Source organism: Pristiophorus japonicus, chromosome 8, assembly GCF_044704955.1.
Source record: "Pristiophorus japonicus isolate sPriJap1 chromosome 8, sPriJap1.hap1, whole genome shotgun sequence".
In the NCBI taxonomy this organism is placed as follows: Eukaryota; Metazoa; Chordata; class Chondrichthyes; family Pristiophoridae; genus Pristiophorus; species Pristiophorus japonicus.
The window spans coordinates 193462573-193482999 of record NC_091984.1 but is presented as its reverse complement, the minus strand read 5'-3'; the positions used below and the strand labels follow the sequence as shown (position 1 = coordinate 193482999).

Here is a 20427-nt window from a genome sequence, read left to right as displayed (position 1 = left end):
GGAACTCAATGGTCGTCGTGAACTGTTCATTTGCACTAAATTCTGAAACACTTGGCAGCCATTTCTACCATGCAGATTATTAAAAGCCCTTCAGAATCCATTAACTGGAATACAGATCTTATGTCAGTCTTTCAATTGAAGTGTGTGTACTCTGAAGATGAACAAGGCTATTTTAACTCCCCGTGAGCAGGAAAGGAGCGGGAAAGCAGTTAAATTAGAGCGGATACATTTACCACTCCATTCCCACTGATCTGCAATTTTGAAGCCGCTGGTTTTCCAGATGAGTCTTCTACTCGACTCTGGGTAAAGCTGTCGAGAAGCCTACGAGGTCACAGAAGGCACGTTAAAACAACCTCCATTAGTGCCCATTCTATACCCCTGAATGTCATATTCATTACCACCTTTTGAAGTTATCTACATTTAAAATATTACTACTACACTGTAGTTCAGCATTGCTACAACACCTTCAAAATCTAGCATCTTATTTCTAATCTACCAGAAACTATGCCACAGTTGTGAACAATCTGATGCAGCCCAAGACTTTGCCAGGGAGGGTGATGGAGTCAGTTCTGAAGGACCAAACTTTGTGGTAGGTGGCTGAGACAGTGGTTTCGATCTTCCCAATGTGGAGCTAAGAAAGTTAAGGTTCATGCAAGACTGGACAAACAGTTCAATAACAGCGGCAGTGAAGGGGGGTCAAATGAACTGGTAGAGAGATAGAGCTGGGCGTCATTGCTGAATGCCATCAGGATACACCTGGAAGCGGACTTTATGTCTGTGGACAATGTCGCCAAGCGGCAGCATGTAGGCGAGGAACAGGAACAATTAAAGAGGGATTCTTGGATGACATATGAGGAGAGACCGGATCTACTGGGCCTGTATTCAGTGGAGTTTAGAAGAATGAGAGAGGATCTCATAGAAACATATAAAATTCTGACGGGACTGGACAGGTTAGATGCAGGAAGAATGTTCCCGATGTTGGGGAAGTCCAGAACCAGGGGACATAATCTAAGGATAAGGGGTAAGCCATTTAGGACCGAGATGAGGAGAAACTTCTTCACTCAGAGTTGTTAACCTGTGTAATTCTCTACCGCAGAGAGTTGTTGATGCCAGTTCGTTGCATATATTCAAGAGTGAGTTAGATATGGCCCTTACGGCTAAAGGGATCAAGGGGTATGGAGAGAAAGCAGGAAAGGGGTACTGAGGTGAATGATCAGCCATTATCTTATTGAATGGTAGTGCAAGCTCGAAGGGCCGAATGGCCTCTGCCTGCACCTATTTTCTATGACTCTAGGGGTGGGAAGAGAAGATATTTCTAGTGATGTTCTGGCTTCATCCAATAGGTAAAAGTGGAACCCAGTAAAGGTAGTTCCAGGAAGCAGGGCAGTATAGGGGAGGTACTATAGGAGGATTGTCTGACTGAAGGTTGCAGAGTGGTTAAGAAGGACAAAGCGGGATAATGCACCAGAGACACAGAATTAGAGTTGTTTTCATGGTGTGGGAGGAGCAGTCTGGATTGGAGGGATTTAAATAGGGAAATGCAGATGAGAAACCAGTTCTAGCGAAAGAAAGGGAGATTACCATTACATGATAGCTAACTATAAATCTGTAATTTATCCTGTTTTTAAACCAAAATTATTTTTCTTTACATGACAACCATTCTCCCCAGTATTCTTATTCACTTCGTGTGATCAGCTACCTAGAAGCATGCGTGGCATGTTCAAAATTGTATATTTACCATCATTTACTGTTATTCCACACACAGTTTCACCCTTTTTGAACAGTAGACTTTTGAGAGGGAGTTGAATAGAACACATTATACAAATGACACCAGTGAGCTTCTAAATTGGTGAATACCAGGTAGAAATTTATGATCTATGCACAGGAATGCCTTGATTCAGATCAACATTGTCAAAAAATTTTAAGATTCTCTTTTCATGAAAGGAGACGAAAAAGTTAACTGGGCTATTAACAGATTAAATTGCTAAATTTATGAGAGATAACTTATTTGTATAGATTATCTAAAGCAGTCCCAGTTGTTTGGATGGAACTGGAAATATTTATTAGTATTCTTATTGCTGTGCAGCACAACTGACTTTTTTAGTTCTTTTACCATCTGTGACTCTTCAGGGATTCAAAATATACAAGCTGGGCTTTTGGGGTTGGAGAAAGGAATTGGATTCCATTTCCTTTTTTAGATACAGAAACACCTTTCAAAGTAGTTCAACAATATTTGACTCAGCTGAGCAGTTAACTTTGGAACTGTGCAATGAGAGTCCCATGGCACTGAGTGTTGGGAATAGGATGATGTACTGAAGCTCTAACATGGCATTCCACAGTGGAGGGATTTAGACTAACTACTGTTATTCCACACACAGTTTCAGCTCTGTCATGGAGCGAGAGGGGCACAGCACAGAAAGTCACAGATTATGGAAGTTTAAAAGTGACAAGTTAGTTGAGTTTTGGCAGCAATCACATATCTGACATAAAATTACATAGTGGCAAAGGTCCTTCTGGAGGTCGCCTGTCAAACTCTTACATGATCGGTATTACATAGCACAGGAGGACAGAAAAAGGGAAAGAAACAAAGACTTGCATTTATATAGCATCTTTCACGACAACGAAATGTCTAGATTATGTGTGTTCAAGCCCCTGGAGTGGGACTTGAACCCACAACTTTCTGTCTCAGAGGTGATTGTGCTACCCACTGAGCCATGGCTGACACTAGTAGATTATCTACGAGTAGATTATTAAACATTAGTAAATTATCTAATATATAGCTTTCCCAGTGTCTTCAAATGTCACTCAAGCCCAAGTATAAACCAAGAGGCTCCAATCCAAACTTGGGGTGGAATCAGACCCCTCCCCTTTTGTTGTTGAGATTTCAGTTCTGTAAAAGAGCTATGATCTTAGTCTTCTCTCAACCTCTGGTGCAATATAAAGTTATGTAAATCACGCATCAAGTTGACAAAATAAAAGAGAAAGCACCAGGTAAGAAAGTAATCAGAAGGGCAAACAGAAAAGGACATTTTCTTGGGCCTTTTTTGACAAATATTTTATGCTCAAGATGACTGTTGTCAGTAATATCTTTTGGAATAGGCTTGCATGTTTGGTGCCATTTTTGAATCAACAATTTCGAAGCCAATCAAGCTCAGCCAACTGGAAAGCACAGCTCCTGCCATTTTGTCTGTATAAAATTGTAAATCGGTGACTTATAATTGCCAGTTTTGCATTGTAGACTCAGAGCTTTTCATAACGGAGTTGAATCTAGCACACTAGAACAGCAGATGGGATGTGGGCAGATTTTGGAAACATGAGGAGCGAGCTGGCTGAGATGAGGAGGAAGAAAAGTTACACAGGACTGTGGAGGAACAGTGGGATTTTTTTTTTAAAAAGAGAGCGCAAAAGTACAAAGTAAGTATATTCCATTGAAAAGGGAAACTACTAGTTGTTTTAAGAGGTTGGGAACCAATTAGGATTGAAGGGAGTCCATGAAGAAACAAAAAGGAGAATATAAAAAAGCAGTTAAGATTGAGATTTTAAAAAGTCAAATGATGGTGTAAAAGAAAAATTTCAAAAAATATCAAAACAGTATACTGTATTCGGAAAAAATCAGTAAAAAGGGAATTGTTAAAAGCAAAGAGGGAAGGATTGTCAATTATAATCAAAGCATGGCAGACATATTTACTAAAAGAATATTGGATAGGAGATGAGATCTGAAATGGTCAAGACAGAAATGAATAATATGATAATTGATTAAAGAAATTTTTTTTTTAAAAAAAAAGGTAACTTAGATAGGCTGAAAGAAAAAGCAGCACTAGGGACCAACAGGATACATTCGAGGATTCTGTGGAAGATGATGGAAGAAACTGCCGAGGCCCTTATATTTTAGGACTCGAGTAAGTCTGGATACGTGCTGGATGACAAGACAGTGGCCAATGTTGAATCCAATTTTAAGAAAGGATGCAGAGCTCAGCCAGGTAATTACAAGGCAGTTAGCTTAACATTTGTGGCAGGGAAAATTTGGGATTCTTTAATCAAAGATGAAATTACCACATATATAGATGAAGAGAACATAGGAGTAGTCTGCACACATTTCAAAAGGGGCAATTGCACTCGACAAACCTCATAGAATTCTTTGAGACAACAGATGTAGTAGATGGGGGAAATGCAGCGGATGTAGTGTACGTGGACGTTAACGAAGCCATTGACAAGGTACCATACACGAGATTACTGGAGAAGATCAAGGGGTATGAAATTAGGGGGAGGATAGTAAACTGGACTAAAAATGGGTTAGAATGGAAAAATACAAAACAAGGAGTTGGAGTTAAGGACAGTTTTTCCAGAGTGGTTGGACGTGGCTACTGGTGTCCCAAAGTGTTCAGTTCAAGGGCTACTTCTATTCACTACGTATTATCAATACTACAACTATAGACCCAGAGGGAATGGTGCCAAAATTTGCAAATTACATTAAAATAGGAGGTTTTGTTGATTTTTTTTAGATTAAAAGCTCCAAAAGGGATAATGATATGATGATTGATACGTGAATGGGCAAAATAGTGGCAGATGGAATTCAATGCAAGTTTGAGGTAATACATTGTGGTAAAAAACTAACAGTAATTAAACTCTGAATGGAAGTAAACTCCACCTTATTCCGAATACTCTTCGCATTGAGGCACAGAGCAGTCAGGCTTGTCTTTTTAACACCCTTTGCCCGTTTAGGATTTTGCTGTAATGTGGCCCTTTTTGCCTTGGGTTTCCCTGCCCTCCACTTTTCCTTTTCTTCTTTCTACCTTTTGCTTCTGCCCCCATTCTACTTCCCTCGGTCTCCCTGCCATATTAGTTTAACCCCTCCCCAACAGCACTAGCAAACACTCCCCCTAGGACATTGGTTCCGGTCCCGCCCAGGTGCAGACCGTCTGGTTTGTATTGGTCCCACCTCCAGCAGAACCGGTTCCAATGTTCCAGGAATGTGAATCCCTCCCTTCTGCACCATTCCTCAAGCCACATATTCATCTGAGCTATCCTGCGTTTCCTACTCTGACTAGCACGTGGCACTGGTAGCAATCATGAGATTACTACTTTTAAGCTCCTAGCTCCCTAAATTTGTCTTGTAGGACCTCATCCCAGATATAGCTGTAGCAAGATAGAGCTGCTTTTATACTCCATCCCCTTTGCAATAAAGGCCAAGATACCATTGGCCTTTCTGATCACTTGCTGTATCTGCATACTATCCTTTTGTGTTTTATGCACAAGTACCTCCAGGTCCCGCTGTACTGCGGCACTTTGCAATCTTTCTCCATTTAAATAATAATTTACTTTTTGATTTTTTACTGCCAAAGTGCATGACATCACACTTTCCAACATTACACTCCATCTGCCAAATTTTTGCCCACTTAGCCTGTCTATGTCCTTTTGCAGATTTTTTGTGTCCTCCTCACACACTGCTTTTCCTCCCATCTTTGTATCATCAGCAAACTTGGCTACGTTACACTCGGTCCCCCTCTTCCAAGTCGTTAATATAGATTGTAAATAGTTGGGGTGCCCGCACTGATCCCTGCGGCACCCCACTAGTTACTGGTTGCCAACCAGAGAATGAACCATTTATCCTGACTCCCTGTTCTGTTTGTCAACCAATCTTCTATCCATGCTAATATATTACCCCCAACCCCGTGAACTTTGATCTTGTGCAGTAACCTTTTATGAGATTCCTGGGATGAGGGACTTCAGTTATGTGAATAGACTGTAGAAGCTGGGGTTATTCTCCTTCGAGCAGAGAAGATTGAGAGGAGATTTGAGAAAGGAGATTTGATAGAGGTGTTCAAAATTATGAGAGTAGAGAAAAACTGTTTCCATTGGCAGTGGGTTGAGAACCAGAGGACACAGATTTAAGGTGATTGACAAAAGAACCAAAAGCGACACAAGAAAAAAAGTTTTTTTTTTTAAAAACACAGCAAGTGGTTAGGATCTGGAATGCACTGCCTGAAAGCGTGGTGGGGACTCAATCACTGCTTTCAAAAGAGAGTTGGATAAGTACCTGAAAGAAAAAAATGTAGGGCTATGGAGAAAGGGCGAGGTAGTGGGACTAGCTGAAGTTCTCTTGCAGAGAGCCAGCACAGGCTCTTCTGGCCTTTTTCTGTGATGTAATTGTTCTATGATGATTTTGAACTGTAGCCGAGGCGGTCTCGACGTCCTCACAATCTCACCAGACCCAGATCACATGGGTCCACCTATTACAGTGCAAAGCCCATATCTCATTTTCCAACCCCTGCCCACTGTGCAGATTAACACAACTCAGTTTCAGCTGCAAGAAGGCGTATCCTCCTCCTATGAAAAATAGCACCACCACAATCAGTTGGTAAAGCAGCTGCAAGTTAGTTGGAACTTTTAACATTTTACTTCTGCTCGCAAAGCAAGCGCTCTACTCTGAACTCCTACACGGCAAGCGAGCACAAGGTGGGTAGAGGAAACGTTTCAAGGACGCTCTCAAGGACCTCCTTCATAAAGTGCAACATCCCCACCGACACCTGGGAATCCCTGACCAAAGACCGCCCTAAGTGGAGGAAGAGCATCCGGGAGGGCGCTGAGCATCTCGAGTCTCGTCACTGAGAGTGTGCGCAGAAAGCAAGCGCAGACAGCGGAAGGAACGTGCGGCAAACCAGGCTTCCCATCCACCCTTTCCTTCAAACACTGTCTGCCCCACCTGTGACAGAGACTGTAATTCCCTTATTGGACTGTTCAGTCACCTCAGAACTCACTTTTACAGTGGAAGCAAGTCTTCCTCAATTTCAAGGGACTGTCTATGAGGATGATGATGCCTGCAATAAAGGAAGTACCACCATGTCTAGGACTTGCAATATATAAACTTCCAAATTACACCTTCTGTCCACCTCTTTTCCCCCCAAAATAATTCAAACTATCTTGAGGAAAAGGATACAGACTTGCATGGCAAAAAAGCAACGCTCCCATTAAACTCCTAACAAAACCCAGCCCAGAACAATACCGTAATCCAATAAGTCTGCCAAACAAAACCTCCCCATATTTACAAAACTTAACTAAATAATCAAACTTCTTCATTACCACACACCACTCCTATTATATGCACAAAATACCAATGCTTTCTTCTGTTAACATGAAAATTGTATGCATCCATAATTTAGTTAATAATACAGTAACTTCCCAATTTATGTTACCATTTTACCTTGAACAAAAAAATCTTACTTTCTTGAACAGCATCGATAAAAATGACTGTTGGGCCTAATCCATAAACAGTCAAGTTTATCAAAAGTTTGAGAAGTGTAAAATAGTGTGTAAAATACTACCCAATAGAAGCACTATTGTGTTAACACCTAGAAAGGAGTGCGTTCTTAATATCTGCAGTAAAATGTGAAATCCAGCCTTGGATATCATAACCCAATGTGCAATACATGTGCAGCCTCGAGAATCCAGAACCCTCGGGACCAAGGCCGTTCCGGATTCCGGGCTTTCGATCGTCTTTCTAACGTCACGAATCCGGAAACCCGAGCCCAGGTTCCGGAACTTTAGAAAGAGGGGGGGGGGGGGGTCCCGCCGAGGAGCTGTTCGGGCCGGCGGACCCCGTCGTGCAGGCCGCGTCAAGGCCCGGAGGTAAGAGCAGTGGCGGCGAGGCCCCGAGGTAAGAGCAGCGGTGGTGAGCGGGGTGAGGCGAGGAGAGGTCGGGCAGCGGTGCGGCCCTGAGGACGGCAGTGTCGGCGGGTTCAGATTTCTGAACATTTTACGGATTCCGGACGACCCTGCCTCCGATCGGTCCAGAGTCCGGAGTCTCGACACTGCACCTGGATATACATCCCGCAGTATGTTTGTGTATAACAATGGGAGTATATAACTTTATCACTGCCGTCTACAATATTTTCTTGGACAAGAGATGGTGCAAATAGATAATTTCAGGAACTTGCTGTGTTGCACACTGAAGGTCACAATCAGGGGAAGCACCAAGTCAAGGTAAAGCATGGATGTAGGAGAGAAAACTTAAACCAGCAAGAAACAGAGGCACTGTTCCACTCATCAATAACTTGCTCAATGGTAGCAGTGACCTGGTAATTAATCTGCTGAATATAACATCTACAAGAAAAAAGGAACCAACAGAGGGAGTAAAAAAATAAAGTAAAAATTTGGCAACATAACTATTTTAAAGCCTTTCTGGCAAGAAAGGCATTTCTCCCTCACAATGGACAAATGGTTCTATGCCTTGGGCAAGGAGCACATTTTAATTACAATTAACTTTCAGGAAATTCAAAAACATCAATAACCTTAACCGATAGTGGGGAAGAAGGGTAAATGGCAGTTTCTGACCAAACAATGCAGCTTTACAGAATTGAAATTTTAATGCAACAGAAAACTTACCATTACTATTGGGCCATGGGTGTAAACTCCTGCTCCTTATTAGTGCTTCATCTATTCTTCCACCAGAAGGATTATCCACATACTGTCGACCCTGCTCCAGGGCATTGAAACACTCTGTGCAAGAATCGCTGCTATCCGCTCTCAGCTTGTCATAGTTCCAGTTTGCTGATTGAAGTGCTGATCTATCTAAGGAAATGTAGTCCAAAGAACTTAGAGAAGTGAAAGGTCCTGTACACTGGTCCTGTACGAGAAAAATTAGGTTTGACGTTAGGTCCTGCGGCCTCTTAGATCCATCAAAACCTTGGGGAACTAGAGAATTCCGACACAATATCAATCGTCTTTCTGCAGCTTGACCAATTTCAGAGGTCCTCCCAAAAATATCAAATTCATCCTCAAGAAAGAGACCTGCATTATATCCAAGTCTGCGGTTTACAACAGCACTAAATCCACAGGTGCATCTAAACTGGGCTTCATTGGTTGGATCTGGGATGTATAAACCAACATCTGCCCCTTTGATATTCATATTACAAACACAGATACAGCAGCTATCAAAGTTGCGATCCTTGAAGAAATTCATCACCGAATCTGACAAGATTAGCGTAACATACAAGCTGTGTGCTTGTGGAATTGACTGTATGGTTGCTGGCTCCACTGAATTCAACGGTCGCGTTGTCGAGGGTGTCGAGGCAGGAGAGCAGAGATCAGCGCTGTCGTACTTCACCGACCCCTGTCCACTGGCAGTGCCACCACCGCGAGGAGTCCGTGGTGTTCTTGGTGTACGAGGTGTTGGGACAGAGAAGCGAGGGGTTGCTGGAGATGGCAATACACCAGCACCGCTGTTACTGGCAGGTGCAGTACTACTTACTGCCAAAGGTGTGCTCATTTGAGGAGTGCTCATCTGAATATAATCCTCCGTCAGACTCCCAACACTAGGCACATTGCTGTAAGAACAACGGCTGGTTTTAGTAAAATATCTGTGCTGCTGGAGAATAATTGTGAAATTAGCTGTTGTCATGTGCTATACGAGACTACCAAGTAGAAGTGCATTGACACAATGTCTAGTATCAAAATATATATTTTTTTTGCTTATAATGGTGCACATTACATTCCCATCTGATAATAATTTAAGAAGTTTTTAACCTCTCATCCCTCCTATGTCTAACTTACAGAATGCCACTAACTGGCTAGCAATTCCAGTAATGTTGTAAATATATATTTAATTATTTTTATTTCCTTGTCAGTTTGAAGTGCAATTGTATTTGCATACTAAGAAACATATATAAAAATATAAATATAAAAACATGGACTGTGAAAAGTTGCCATATTTATCTTGTGAGGGAGACCAAATAATTCCGAGATTAGCATATAAACAGAATTTCAACTATTAATTGTCATGGGGAAAAAAAACAAAATAACTTGGTCCAACTTAGACTATAAAACTGTACACTTGTATTGACACAACTTTTAAGATAAAAGACCATTCTTCCAAACTTTAACTTCCAAAATTAGAAATATTTAGCAATTATCTTAAATGTAAGCAATGTTCATGCATGAGTGCACGAGGTCCGAATGTTTTTAAACACCTGATTCTAAGCGCCATAATTTGAGAAAAATGTTTTCCAGCACTTACACATATCCATCCCGAATTAATGAAGCAGAAGGTGGTACAGGCAAGTGCTCGATTTTAGGAGGAATAGCCCATGATGGTCTGTATATGCAGGCATCTGGTATTTTCAATGGGACAAGGCATTGACTGGGCACTGCCTTCAGTGGTGCAAACATTGACGACCCGACAAAAGCCTTAGCCTTTGGGGGTTTGTGTACATAAGAGAAATCCTGTAATAGACCATCAAATAAGCCTATACTTTAGAAATACACTTCCAGTAATCAAAAGATCAAAGTAATACATCATTTTAGGATTTAAAAAAACATGGATCAAAAGTAACATTTTAATAATGCACTTTAAAAAATATATTTAAGAGTACACAAAGTTCTGACTATCATTTTTTTTCCACCAATTGCCTTAATATTCAGCTGTTTTCCCCCTTCTACTAACCGTTATTTCTTCAGGCTTAGGACTGCCCAGTCCTTCTTCTACCTCCATTTTGAATTCAGTGAACTGGGCTGCAGTCATGCTGCCCATTGGATTATCTACACTGTTCATCCCTGCAGCGATCTCTGAATTAACACCATCTTTGTAGTTCATTACTGGAGAAAATGCTGGATGTTGCTCCAGAGATGGAGGGGTCGGAAACATTCTTTGCAGGTCTGCAACAGCTGGAAGAAACCAACTATGTCAAACACTTGTTCGTTATCAAACAAATCTAAATTTAGAATGACAGAAAGTGCTTTAAATATTGGTCTCAATATTGTTTTATATTCCTCAAAATGTTATCAACTCCACCCTAGCAAGGTTTAAAAAATGTCATTATTTCACATTGAACACCTTCCTAAAGAAACTGCCCTGAATTTTTGTAATGGTACATTTAAATTATATTAAATTGTATTTTTTCTGAATATTCCAAATTCTAAAAGCTGTAACATTCTCAGGACCAGAACATGAAAAATGTTGACCAACACTACAAATGCTTACTTGGAGGATAAGGCCCTGTAGTCTTCAGATCTTTTCCAGCAGCCCTGTCTTCTGACCCCGCATTTGCTTGCTTAGACCGTGATGGGGAAGAAGTCTGCAACAGACAGAAGTATTCTTTTGATAAACCATAATTAAAGCTGTGTGTGTCTGATTATTTCAGAAAAAAAACCTTCCTGGTAATATTTCAGGTTTAGTTTGGACCTTTCAAAAATATAAGAATAGTGGCGCACAAAATAATCAAATGTGCAATAATTGAAAAAAAAAATGTGCGCATTTCAGCAATATTTATTCCCAGGTATTCAGTACGAGCAAGCATGTACAATGCAGTACCTTGCATAGCATTATGATTCAACCGTGACTTATTTTTAGTTGAAGCAACTAAAAAGTTATTAAATGCCCACGTGATTACGAACATTTAATTTTTTTTCTTTTCTATTCCTCGCTCTCAAAATTGAAATTTCTAGTTCTGTAGCAGTGCTTCATGGAGCAATAATACAAGAAATAGAGCTGTAGAAGTCATTTATAAATTGCACAAAGTTGCAAATGATATTCTCTGCAGAACTCTTGAGTTGTCTAAATGTGATGCAGTTTTGCTAGGTCCCAATCCTTATGTTCATTCACTGACTGTTGTGAAGAGATCAGAAGCAGCAGCAGCAGCATCAGGCAGCATGAGGAGAGCTTGGAAGACAACTTGGCTGAGATTTGGCAGCACATTAAACTGCAATGGCCAAAAATCTAATGTAGAAATAGCAACATCTGTGGCTAGCATTCCCATGTAGACCAGCAAATGGACCGTGGAGTTGTCCTTTCTCCATGAGTTGTGAAAGAATGAATTACTTGATATTGTAATTAGGATTAAAGATCATCTTGTTGTAGAGGCAGAACAGTTGTACAACAGGTCAAGATTTGTGACCTGTATGAATAGCTTCAGGATTCAAGTTCCAAACAATAGCAGTTTTCCATTTGTCACTAATTATTCCAGGAATCTCCAAATGTGTCTTCTTCAGTCAGAATATCAACAAAGAGTTGGGTTTCACACCATATTTCCGAGTTTCTTCTCTAGATGCAGCTCAGAAAAAACAATGGTGCAAAGAGATGGAACACTTCGGTGCAAGACAAATCCTGTGTGTCAATGGGGAAGAATTCTAGCGGTTGCCATGTAGTTGCAAGTTTTCAAATAAGGACTCCATTTCCATTCTGAATATCTGTCCATCTCCTACCGTCACCAGCTATCTCAGAGCACCTGCATGAAGACTTCCATGCTTTAGCAACACAATGCTGCTGGACTAACATTTTGAAAGTCAAATGCAGCACTTGCAGTTCAAATCCAGGTAAAATACATTTTAAAAACTTGTTTTTATTGGGAGATAATGATGACAATAAAAAAGTAAAAATTCAAATATCAAAATAGCCTGAAGGGGGAAAAAATGGAAAATTTCCAGAGTAAAAAACAATTAAAAGCTGAAAATGCAAAACCAGTCATAAAATTGGCAAATTTTAGCTTAAACAACATTTCAGAGAAAATCTTTGCTCAGGTATATTTAAATCGCATTAAAACAAAGAAATGTAACATTTTATGAGATCACATTTGACAGTCTATTTGAAAATCTGATCAAAACTATTTACTTTGTAAAAATGGAAATACATTGATAAATAGACATAAAATGTAGCTGTCCATTTGTGAGTAATGTAATACTGGGTTGAAAATAATCCAACATATAGTCTCCCTGCTGAGCTAGCTATTTTCTTACATTAAATTGACAGACAAAACTGAAGCAACAATTTTAATAATCTAATTCTGCTACATTGATGGAATCAAACTCGATAACATGAATAACTCACGTTTGGCATTGGATTAGTTTTAGAACTTGAATACAAAAATATATTTTGGGAGGCGAAGCAAAAACCAGGAGGTTTCGACAATGCTACATTAACATATGGATTCATTCATATCCAGAAGTAGCACTGAATTATCAACTGTGTTTGGGAACTTAAAGTAACAGAAGGACAGCATTACATACTCTTCAAACAGGCCATCATCATCAGATGTCATTTAGTCAAGCTTAAATCTCATGAGCAACTGATACTCAAGGTGACGTTCTGTTTTTTTCACTGTGCTGACTTTTGTAAATATAAATGCACTTACCCCATTCTCCTCATCATCAGAGTTGTCAAAAAGATTGTCCAGATCATTCAAAGATACCACTAGATCAGTCTCTCGTGTGAGGCTCGCAGGAACTGTCCGCCCTGTTGGAGACTGTCGTGTTTCTAAAGAAAAAAACGTTCAGCATTCTAAAACTCTATCTTGGCAAATAAAATAAACTATCTTGTAAAGTGTTCTTTTTGGATTGCATTAGTCACTCCTGAAAGCATCAGATGCTCTTAAATACATCAGGAATGCCAGATACCTGATTTCGGAGCAGTGCTAAAAATAGACATGGCATCTTTTCCGTCAGGCAACTGTGTAGCGTGACTAGGTGGAGCTTCCCTAGTACCAAATCCATCTTCAAGCTGAAAAGGAAAACAATGTATCCTGAAATATCTTAGATTTGTCAAAAAGTAAAAAGACTTACATTTATATAGCGCCTTTCACGACCACCAGATGTCCTAAAGCACTTTACAGCCAATTAAGTACTTTTTGAAGTATAGTCACTGTTGTAATATAGGAAACGCGGCAGCCATTTTGTGCACAGCAAGCTCCCACAAACAGCAATGTGATAATGACCAGATCATCTCTTTTAGGGATGTTGATGAAGGGATAAATGTTGACTAGGTCACCGGGGATAACTCGCTGGCTAATCATCGAAATAGTACCATGAGATCTTTACGTCAACCTGCGAGAGGTTTCAAGTCTCATCCGAAAAACGGCACCTCAAGACAGTGCAGCACTCCCTCAGTAGTGTAATGGAGCGTCAGCCTAGATTTCGGTGCTCAAGTCTCAGTGGGACTTGAACCCACAACCTTATGACTCAGAGGAGATGGTGCTAACAACTGAGCCACGGCAAGTGACAAAAATAAACTGCTGCAAATTTTATCTGACTCGGGGTCGAAAACTCGAGAACACATTTCTCCTCATATTTCTTTCATATAAACATTCCATGCTAGCTGCTTTTTTTGGAATGATATTGATACCACAGGTTCAGGAAAACAAAATCAGGTTCAATGAATTATTCCATTCTATTCATTTGTATTTACCCTCTGGACCCTTAATCCAAATGTTTTTAAAAAGATGATGTGCAATACACAACTAATTGCTTTAAATTATCCACAATCTGTTATTTGAAGCTTATCAATTTTATAGTTGTATGCCCATAACTCAAGTCAAATAACCCGTTGGCGACCACAAAATCTGTTGCTTTTAGCCCATTACCATCAAAATTACATGGTTTGTAGTATAGGGCACAAAACTGGATTACCAAACTATCCCAAATGCAGCCTCAGCTATGACCGAGATAGGATCAGAAAAGTTTATTTTGACTCTACGCAAATGTCCCCGGTACACATCTAGTGTATGAATAACATTGCTGATAATAGCTTCAAAATCTAACAAATGCATGCCTGCATGATGTATGTTTCAAGTTTCTCATTTGAAAATGCCGCACCTACATTCAAAGGTTTTTATTATTCCTCAGTCCATCCATTTTAATGTTTCAGATACGCACACAGGCCATCAATCTCTTATACTCATTACTTGCTCCCATTTCATATTACAAGTATAGAGGGCACCATTCCACAGAACCCCTGAAATCATGGCCCTCCAATTGGATTTTTTTTTGTTAAATTCTGCCTCCCATTGTTAAGCAAGTTTAATATAACCCGTAATCATTTTGTAAGATGGTTATCTAGAATCTTACCAACTCTATATTATGACCCCGATTTGCCAAATAATTTGAATACCTCCTCAAAGAGTTTTAGTAATTTATTGATCCTAAATCCATGCTTATTACATCTTGTGGACTTTATGCTCTTTAGATAAACACAGAAGAATGCTCAAGAATTTTCTTCACTAGAGAGGTCAGATTAACTGATCTATGATTCCTCGGTTATGGCTCACACCTTTTATATAATTAGGTGTACATATGTTTATCACACACACAGTATACTATTATTACACAAGCCATCAATTTTTACTGAAAGATTGGAAAACTTAAAATATGACTGCAATAATTCATGTTCTCTTTGGGAGGGCCTTATCTCACAATTCACATGCATACTTGCAAGCACAAGTCAATGCATTTTTACAAAGCACCTTCCATACATTGTGTCCTTTTAAATTCCCACAATAAACACTTTTTAGTCAATCAATATTTAACCAAAATGTAAAACAAATTTTATTCAGTTGACTCAAGGATTCATGTACATAAAGCTTCAGCTTGAAACATCTGGATTTCTGCAATATTCCAGTCTTTTCCACCTCAGCATAAATGACCAGATCAAGAGCAGAAAAAATATAGGAGAGTCAGAGTCAACAAATGTAAATAAATAGCTCACCCTGGGAGAATCTTTACTAGAGAGCTAGGTTTGAAACATGGAAGACTAGGATGGGGAAAATAATTAGGAGGGGAAAAATAAGAGTACGAGAGTAAGCTGGCAAGGAACATAAAAACTGACTGCAAAAGCTTCTATAGATATATGAAGAGAAAAAGATTAGTGAAGACTAATGTAGGTCCCTTGCAGTCAGAATCAGGTGAATTCAGAATGGGGAACAAAGAAATGGCAGACCAATTGAAGAAATACTTTGGTTCTGCCTTCACTAAGGAAGACACAAATAATCTCCCAAAAATAATAGGGGAATGAGGATCTAGCGATAAGGAGGAACTGAAGGAAACCCTTATTAGTCAAGAAATTGTGTTAGGGAAATTGATGGGATTGAAGGCTGATAAATCCCAGGGGCCTGATAGTCTGCATCCCAGAGTACTTAAGAAAGTGGCCCTAGAAATAGTGGATGCATTGTTGGTCATTTTCCAACATTTTATAGACTCTGGATCAGTTCCTATGGATTGGAGGATAGCTAATGTAACCCCACTTTTTAAAAAAGGAGGGAGAGAGAAAATAGGGTTAGCCTGACAGCGGTAGTGGGGAAAATGTTGGAATCAATTATTAAAGATGTAATAGCAGTGCATTTGGAAGGCAGTGACAGGATCGGTCCAAGTCAGCATGGATTTATGAAAGGGAAATCATGCTTGACAAATCATCTAGAATTTTTTGAGGATGTAACTAGCAGAGTGGACAAGGGAGAACCAATGGATGTGGTGTATTTGGACTTTCAAAAGGATTCTGACAAGGTCCCACACAAGAGATTAGTGTGCAAAATTAAAGCACATGGTATTGGGGGTAATGTATTGACATGGATAGAGAACTGGTTGGTAGACAGGAAGCAAAGAGTAGGAATAAACGGGTCCTTTTCAGAATGGCAGGCAGTGACTAGTGGGGTACCGCAAGGTTCAGTGCTGGGACCCCAGCTATTTACAACATACATTAATGATTTAGGCAAAGGAATTGAATGTAATATCTCCAAGTTTACAGATGACACTAAGCTGGGTGGCAGTGTGAGCTGCGAGAAGGATGCTAAGAGGCTGCAGGGTGACTTGGACAGGTTAGGTGGGTGGGCAAATGCAATGCAGATACAGTATAATGTAGATAAATGAGAGGTTATCCACTTTGGTGGCAAAAAACAGGAAGGCAGAATATTATCTGAATGGTGACAGATTAGGAAAAGGGGAGGTGCAACAAGACCTGAGTGTCATGGTACATCAGTCATTGAAAGTTGGCATGCAGGTACAGCAGGTGGTGAAGGCGGCAAATGGCATGTTGGCCTTCATAGCGAGACGATTTGAGTATAGGAGCAGGGAGGTCTTACTGCAGTTGTACAGGGCCTTGGTGAGGCCACACCTTGAATATTGTGTACAGTTTTGGTGTCCTAATCTGAGGAAGGACATTCTTGCTATTGGAGGGAGAGCAGCGAAGGTTCACCAGACTAATTCCTGGGATGGCAGGACTGACATATGAAAAAAGACTGGATCGACGAGGCTTATATTCACTGGAATTTAGAAGAATGAGGGGATCTCATAGAAACATATAAAATTCTGACGGGATTGGACAGGTTAGATGCAGGAAGAATGTTCCCGATGTTGGGGAAGTCCAGAACCAGGGGTCACAGTCTAAGGATGAGGGGTAAGCCATTTAGGACCGAGATGAAGAGAAACTTCTTCACTCAGAGAATTGTGAACCTGTGGCATTCTCTGCCACAGAAAGTTGTTGATGCTAGTTCATTGGATATATTCAAAAGGGAGTTAGATGTGACCCTTATGGCTAAAGGGGTATGGAGAGAAAGCAGGAATGGGGTACTAAAGTTGCATGATCAGCCATGATCATATTGAATGGTGGTGCAGGCTCGAAGGGCCGAATGGCTTACTCCTGCACCTATTTTCTATTTTTATATTATGGTGTCATATGTAGTTCTGAAGAAAGTCAGAGTAAGAACAAATAGGTAATATTGTTGCTATCGATGTAGTAAGCTTGCCTAAACTGTCAAAGATACAGCCAACTAGAAAACAAAGCAAATAAACTACTCCCTTTGGATGCCAAAGCAATCTAAAATAAACCTAAAGATCATGTAAGGTTTGAACACGCATTCCTCAGTAATTGGAAAAACAGGGACATGCCAAACATTTCAGAAAAGCAGAACCTAAAAATGAGCATCCATAAGTGAAAATGTTCTCCTTTTGATTCAAATACATAAAATTATAAAATACATACAAAAAGAAACCAATTCTGGCACTGAAATGAGATTTTAAATCCTCCTTCAAAGTTAAGACCATGTCCCCTATTACATTGTGGATACAATGGGCAATGATCGGAAGCAATTTAATTTCCCATATGTTCAGTCTATCACAACATGGATACGAACTGTAGAACTCAAGAGAATAAATAATCTGAAGAAAACCTATCTACGGAACCTGCACAGGTACATCCTATTTTGTGGGATACATGTTCTTATGGAATGAATTTAAATTTTACCTTGTTTTGTTGCAATTTCTTTGCCATATCTTTGTCAGACCCAAGTTTAAACTTTTTAATAGAAGTAAAGCTGTATTCAATATCACCGTCCACAAAAGTATAAGGATCATTAAGCTCGCCAGGACCTTCGCCATGGTGCTGCAAAAGTCTAGTTGGGTCCAGGTAATTAATTTCCTGGATGTGTATCTGTATCCTCTCTTCTGAAACCTTGAACCGTTTATGTGGTTGTGCTAGAAGGCTAAAAATGAAAAGCAATTACCATTTTACATTAAAAACAGAAAATGCTGGAAATAAACAGGTCAGTCAGCATGAGTAAAGAATATCAGCTTAGGAAAAAGGTTGAAGAGACAATTAGGAAGGCAGAGGAAGAAATATGAAATGCAACTATCAAACAATATAAAAATAGTTTGGTATCCTATAGGCACATAAGTAATAAAAGCAGAATTAAGAAATGGATAAGGCCACTAAGCGATGAACAAAATAAACGCACAGGAGAGGATACTGAAAAGGCAGGGATGCTGAATAGATACTTTGGGCCCAAATTTCCCCATGAGTTGCACCGCTTTTTTTGGTGTAACTTGATTTTTAGTTGCAAATATGGCCATTTAATTCACGCCGGTGTAAGTGAGTTAGTTAGGTTTTTTGTTAGGTCATTTCTTTTTCCAAAAGTGGGTATTCCCAGCCACTTACACCATTTATGCCAATTTGGTCAGAAAAAAGTTGTACTAAACTAACTTAGGGCAGCGCATGTGTCCACTGTTGTCCGCACAGAAAGACCTTATTTACAGTTAAGGAATTGGCGCAAGGAATTACTTTTAAAGCACCAAGCACCAAACAAAGCACAAGCAGTAATAACAATTCAATAAAAAATAAATAAGTGAAATAAATAATTTAAATAACAAATAAATCCTACCTTAAACTGAACGGGCAATTAAGAAATCTGCCCAGGTAAATAAGGGCCTGCACCCAAGCACCAAACATTGCAAATAAAAGTTTAAATAACTCATTAAAAATAAAGAACTCAGGTAAACAATTGAATAACAAAGAAAGAATTGTAGTAAATCCGACCTTGACTTGAACTCAGCCGGGGAAGGCAGCGGGCTGGCCTGTACCGAAGGCCATTCGCCCTGGGAAAGGGGCGGCCGACAAAGACGCATCGTGAGGCTGAAGGGAGGGGGAGGGGGAGGAGATGCTGGGCGGGCTCGGTACGCACCGGCTAGCCCTTCGGCCAGGGGGCGGCATGCGAAGCAGACGACCGAACGAAGCATCGGTGCGGGGGGGGGGGAGGGGAGCGAGTGCTGCTGGCTGGCCTTCGGGGGGGGTGGGGGGAAAGAGAGACCGAACACAGCATTGGTGGTGGGGGGGGGCGGCGGTGAGAAAGAGAACTGCTGGCTGGCCTTCGGGGGGGTAGGGGGGGGGGGTGCACCACCAAATGTGGCATCTTAATTTGCATACAAACAGCAACACAGGCAGGGCACTGCTGCAAGTTTCGGCGCTACTGCGCATGTGCGAGCACCGGACATGACGCCACTGCGCATGCGCGACGCTGCCAGCACGGATTTCGGCGCAGGGCTGTAGCTCCGCCCTCCACTGTTTAATCTGCACCGCGCCAGGGCACTCCAGACTCTTCAGAACAGCCAAGATGGGGCCATTTTTTTCTGGGGCCGTTTCCAGCGCATAAAAACGGCACATAAAGGACAAGAACGCCAAAAAAAACGGGTTGCCCAAAATTGGGCCCTATGACTTCATTTTCAATGAAGAGTCTAACAGAGAGGAAATTACAACAGTAGAAGTCAAGTGGAATATTACAACAGTTAAGATAGAAAGAAGATAGTGGACAAGATCCAGATGGATTGTGAAGATTCATAGGCAAAAAAAGTTAGGAGATGGGAAAGGCACTGGTATCCATATGTAAAAGTTAAACAGAAAAAGGAAAGTGTGACTTTTCAAATATACAGCATCAATTCATTCATGATCAAGGAAGGTAATTCTCTCCTATTTTACTCGTACAACTTTCGAGAACATTCTGAAACGGTCATATCTCAAGATAATTCTTTTAGTTCCACCTAAATTACACCAATTAAGTTTAGATGGAAAGTTAGCAAGGGAACACCGGATTGGATTAAAAAGAGCTGGTGGGGAAGTTTAATGGTTGTTACTGGCCAATTAAGCCACTACCCTGAACTAATAATCCAGAGAATGAGCGCTCAAATTGAACCATGGATGTTCGAGAATTTGAAATTAGTTTGTTTTAAAACTTGGCATAACAATATAAGAACATAAGAAATAGAAGCTGCAGTAGGCCATTTGACCCCTCAAGCCTGCTCCGCCATTTAATAAGATCATTGCTGATCTGATCATGGACTCAGCTCCACTTCCCTGCCCGCTCTTCATAACCCTTTATCCCCTTATCGCTCAAAAATCTGTTTATC

General features: G+C 40.4%; 1 protein-coding gene across 3 annotated transcripts in view; it reads right to left on the bottom strand.

The window, feature by feature from the left end:
* Positions 1-20427, bottom strand: part of LOC139268898 (mediator of RNA polymerase II transcription subunit 13-like) — a 283315-nt gene that overhangs the window by 36890 nt on the left and 225998 nt on the right. For all 3 annotated transcript variants that reach the window (XM_070887712.1, XM_070887713.1, XM_070887714.1), the window contains 7 exons: positions 17996-18233; positions 13384-13486; positions 13122-13243; positions 10976-11069; positions 10439-10659; positions 10013-10218; positions 8383-9323 (listed from right to left, as the gene is read on the bottom strand). In XM_070887712.1, coding sequence (XP_070743813.1) covers positions 8383-9323; positions 10013-10218; positions 10439-10659; positions 10976-11069; positions 13122-13243; positions 13384-13486; positions 17996-18233 — 1925 coding nt within the window. The remainder of the gene's footprint in view (positions 1-8382; positions 9324-10012; positions 10219-10438; positions 10660-10975; positions 11070-13121; positions 13244-13383; positions 13487-17995; positions 18234-20427) is intronic.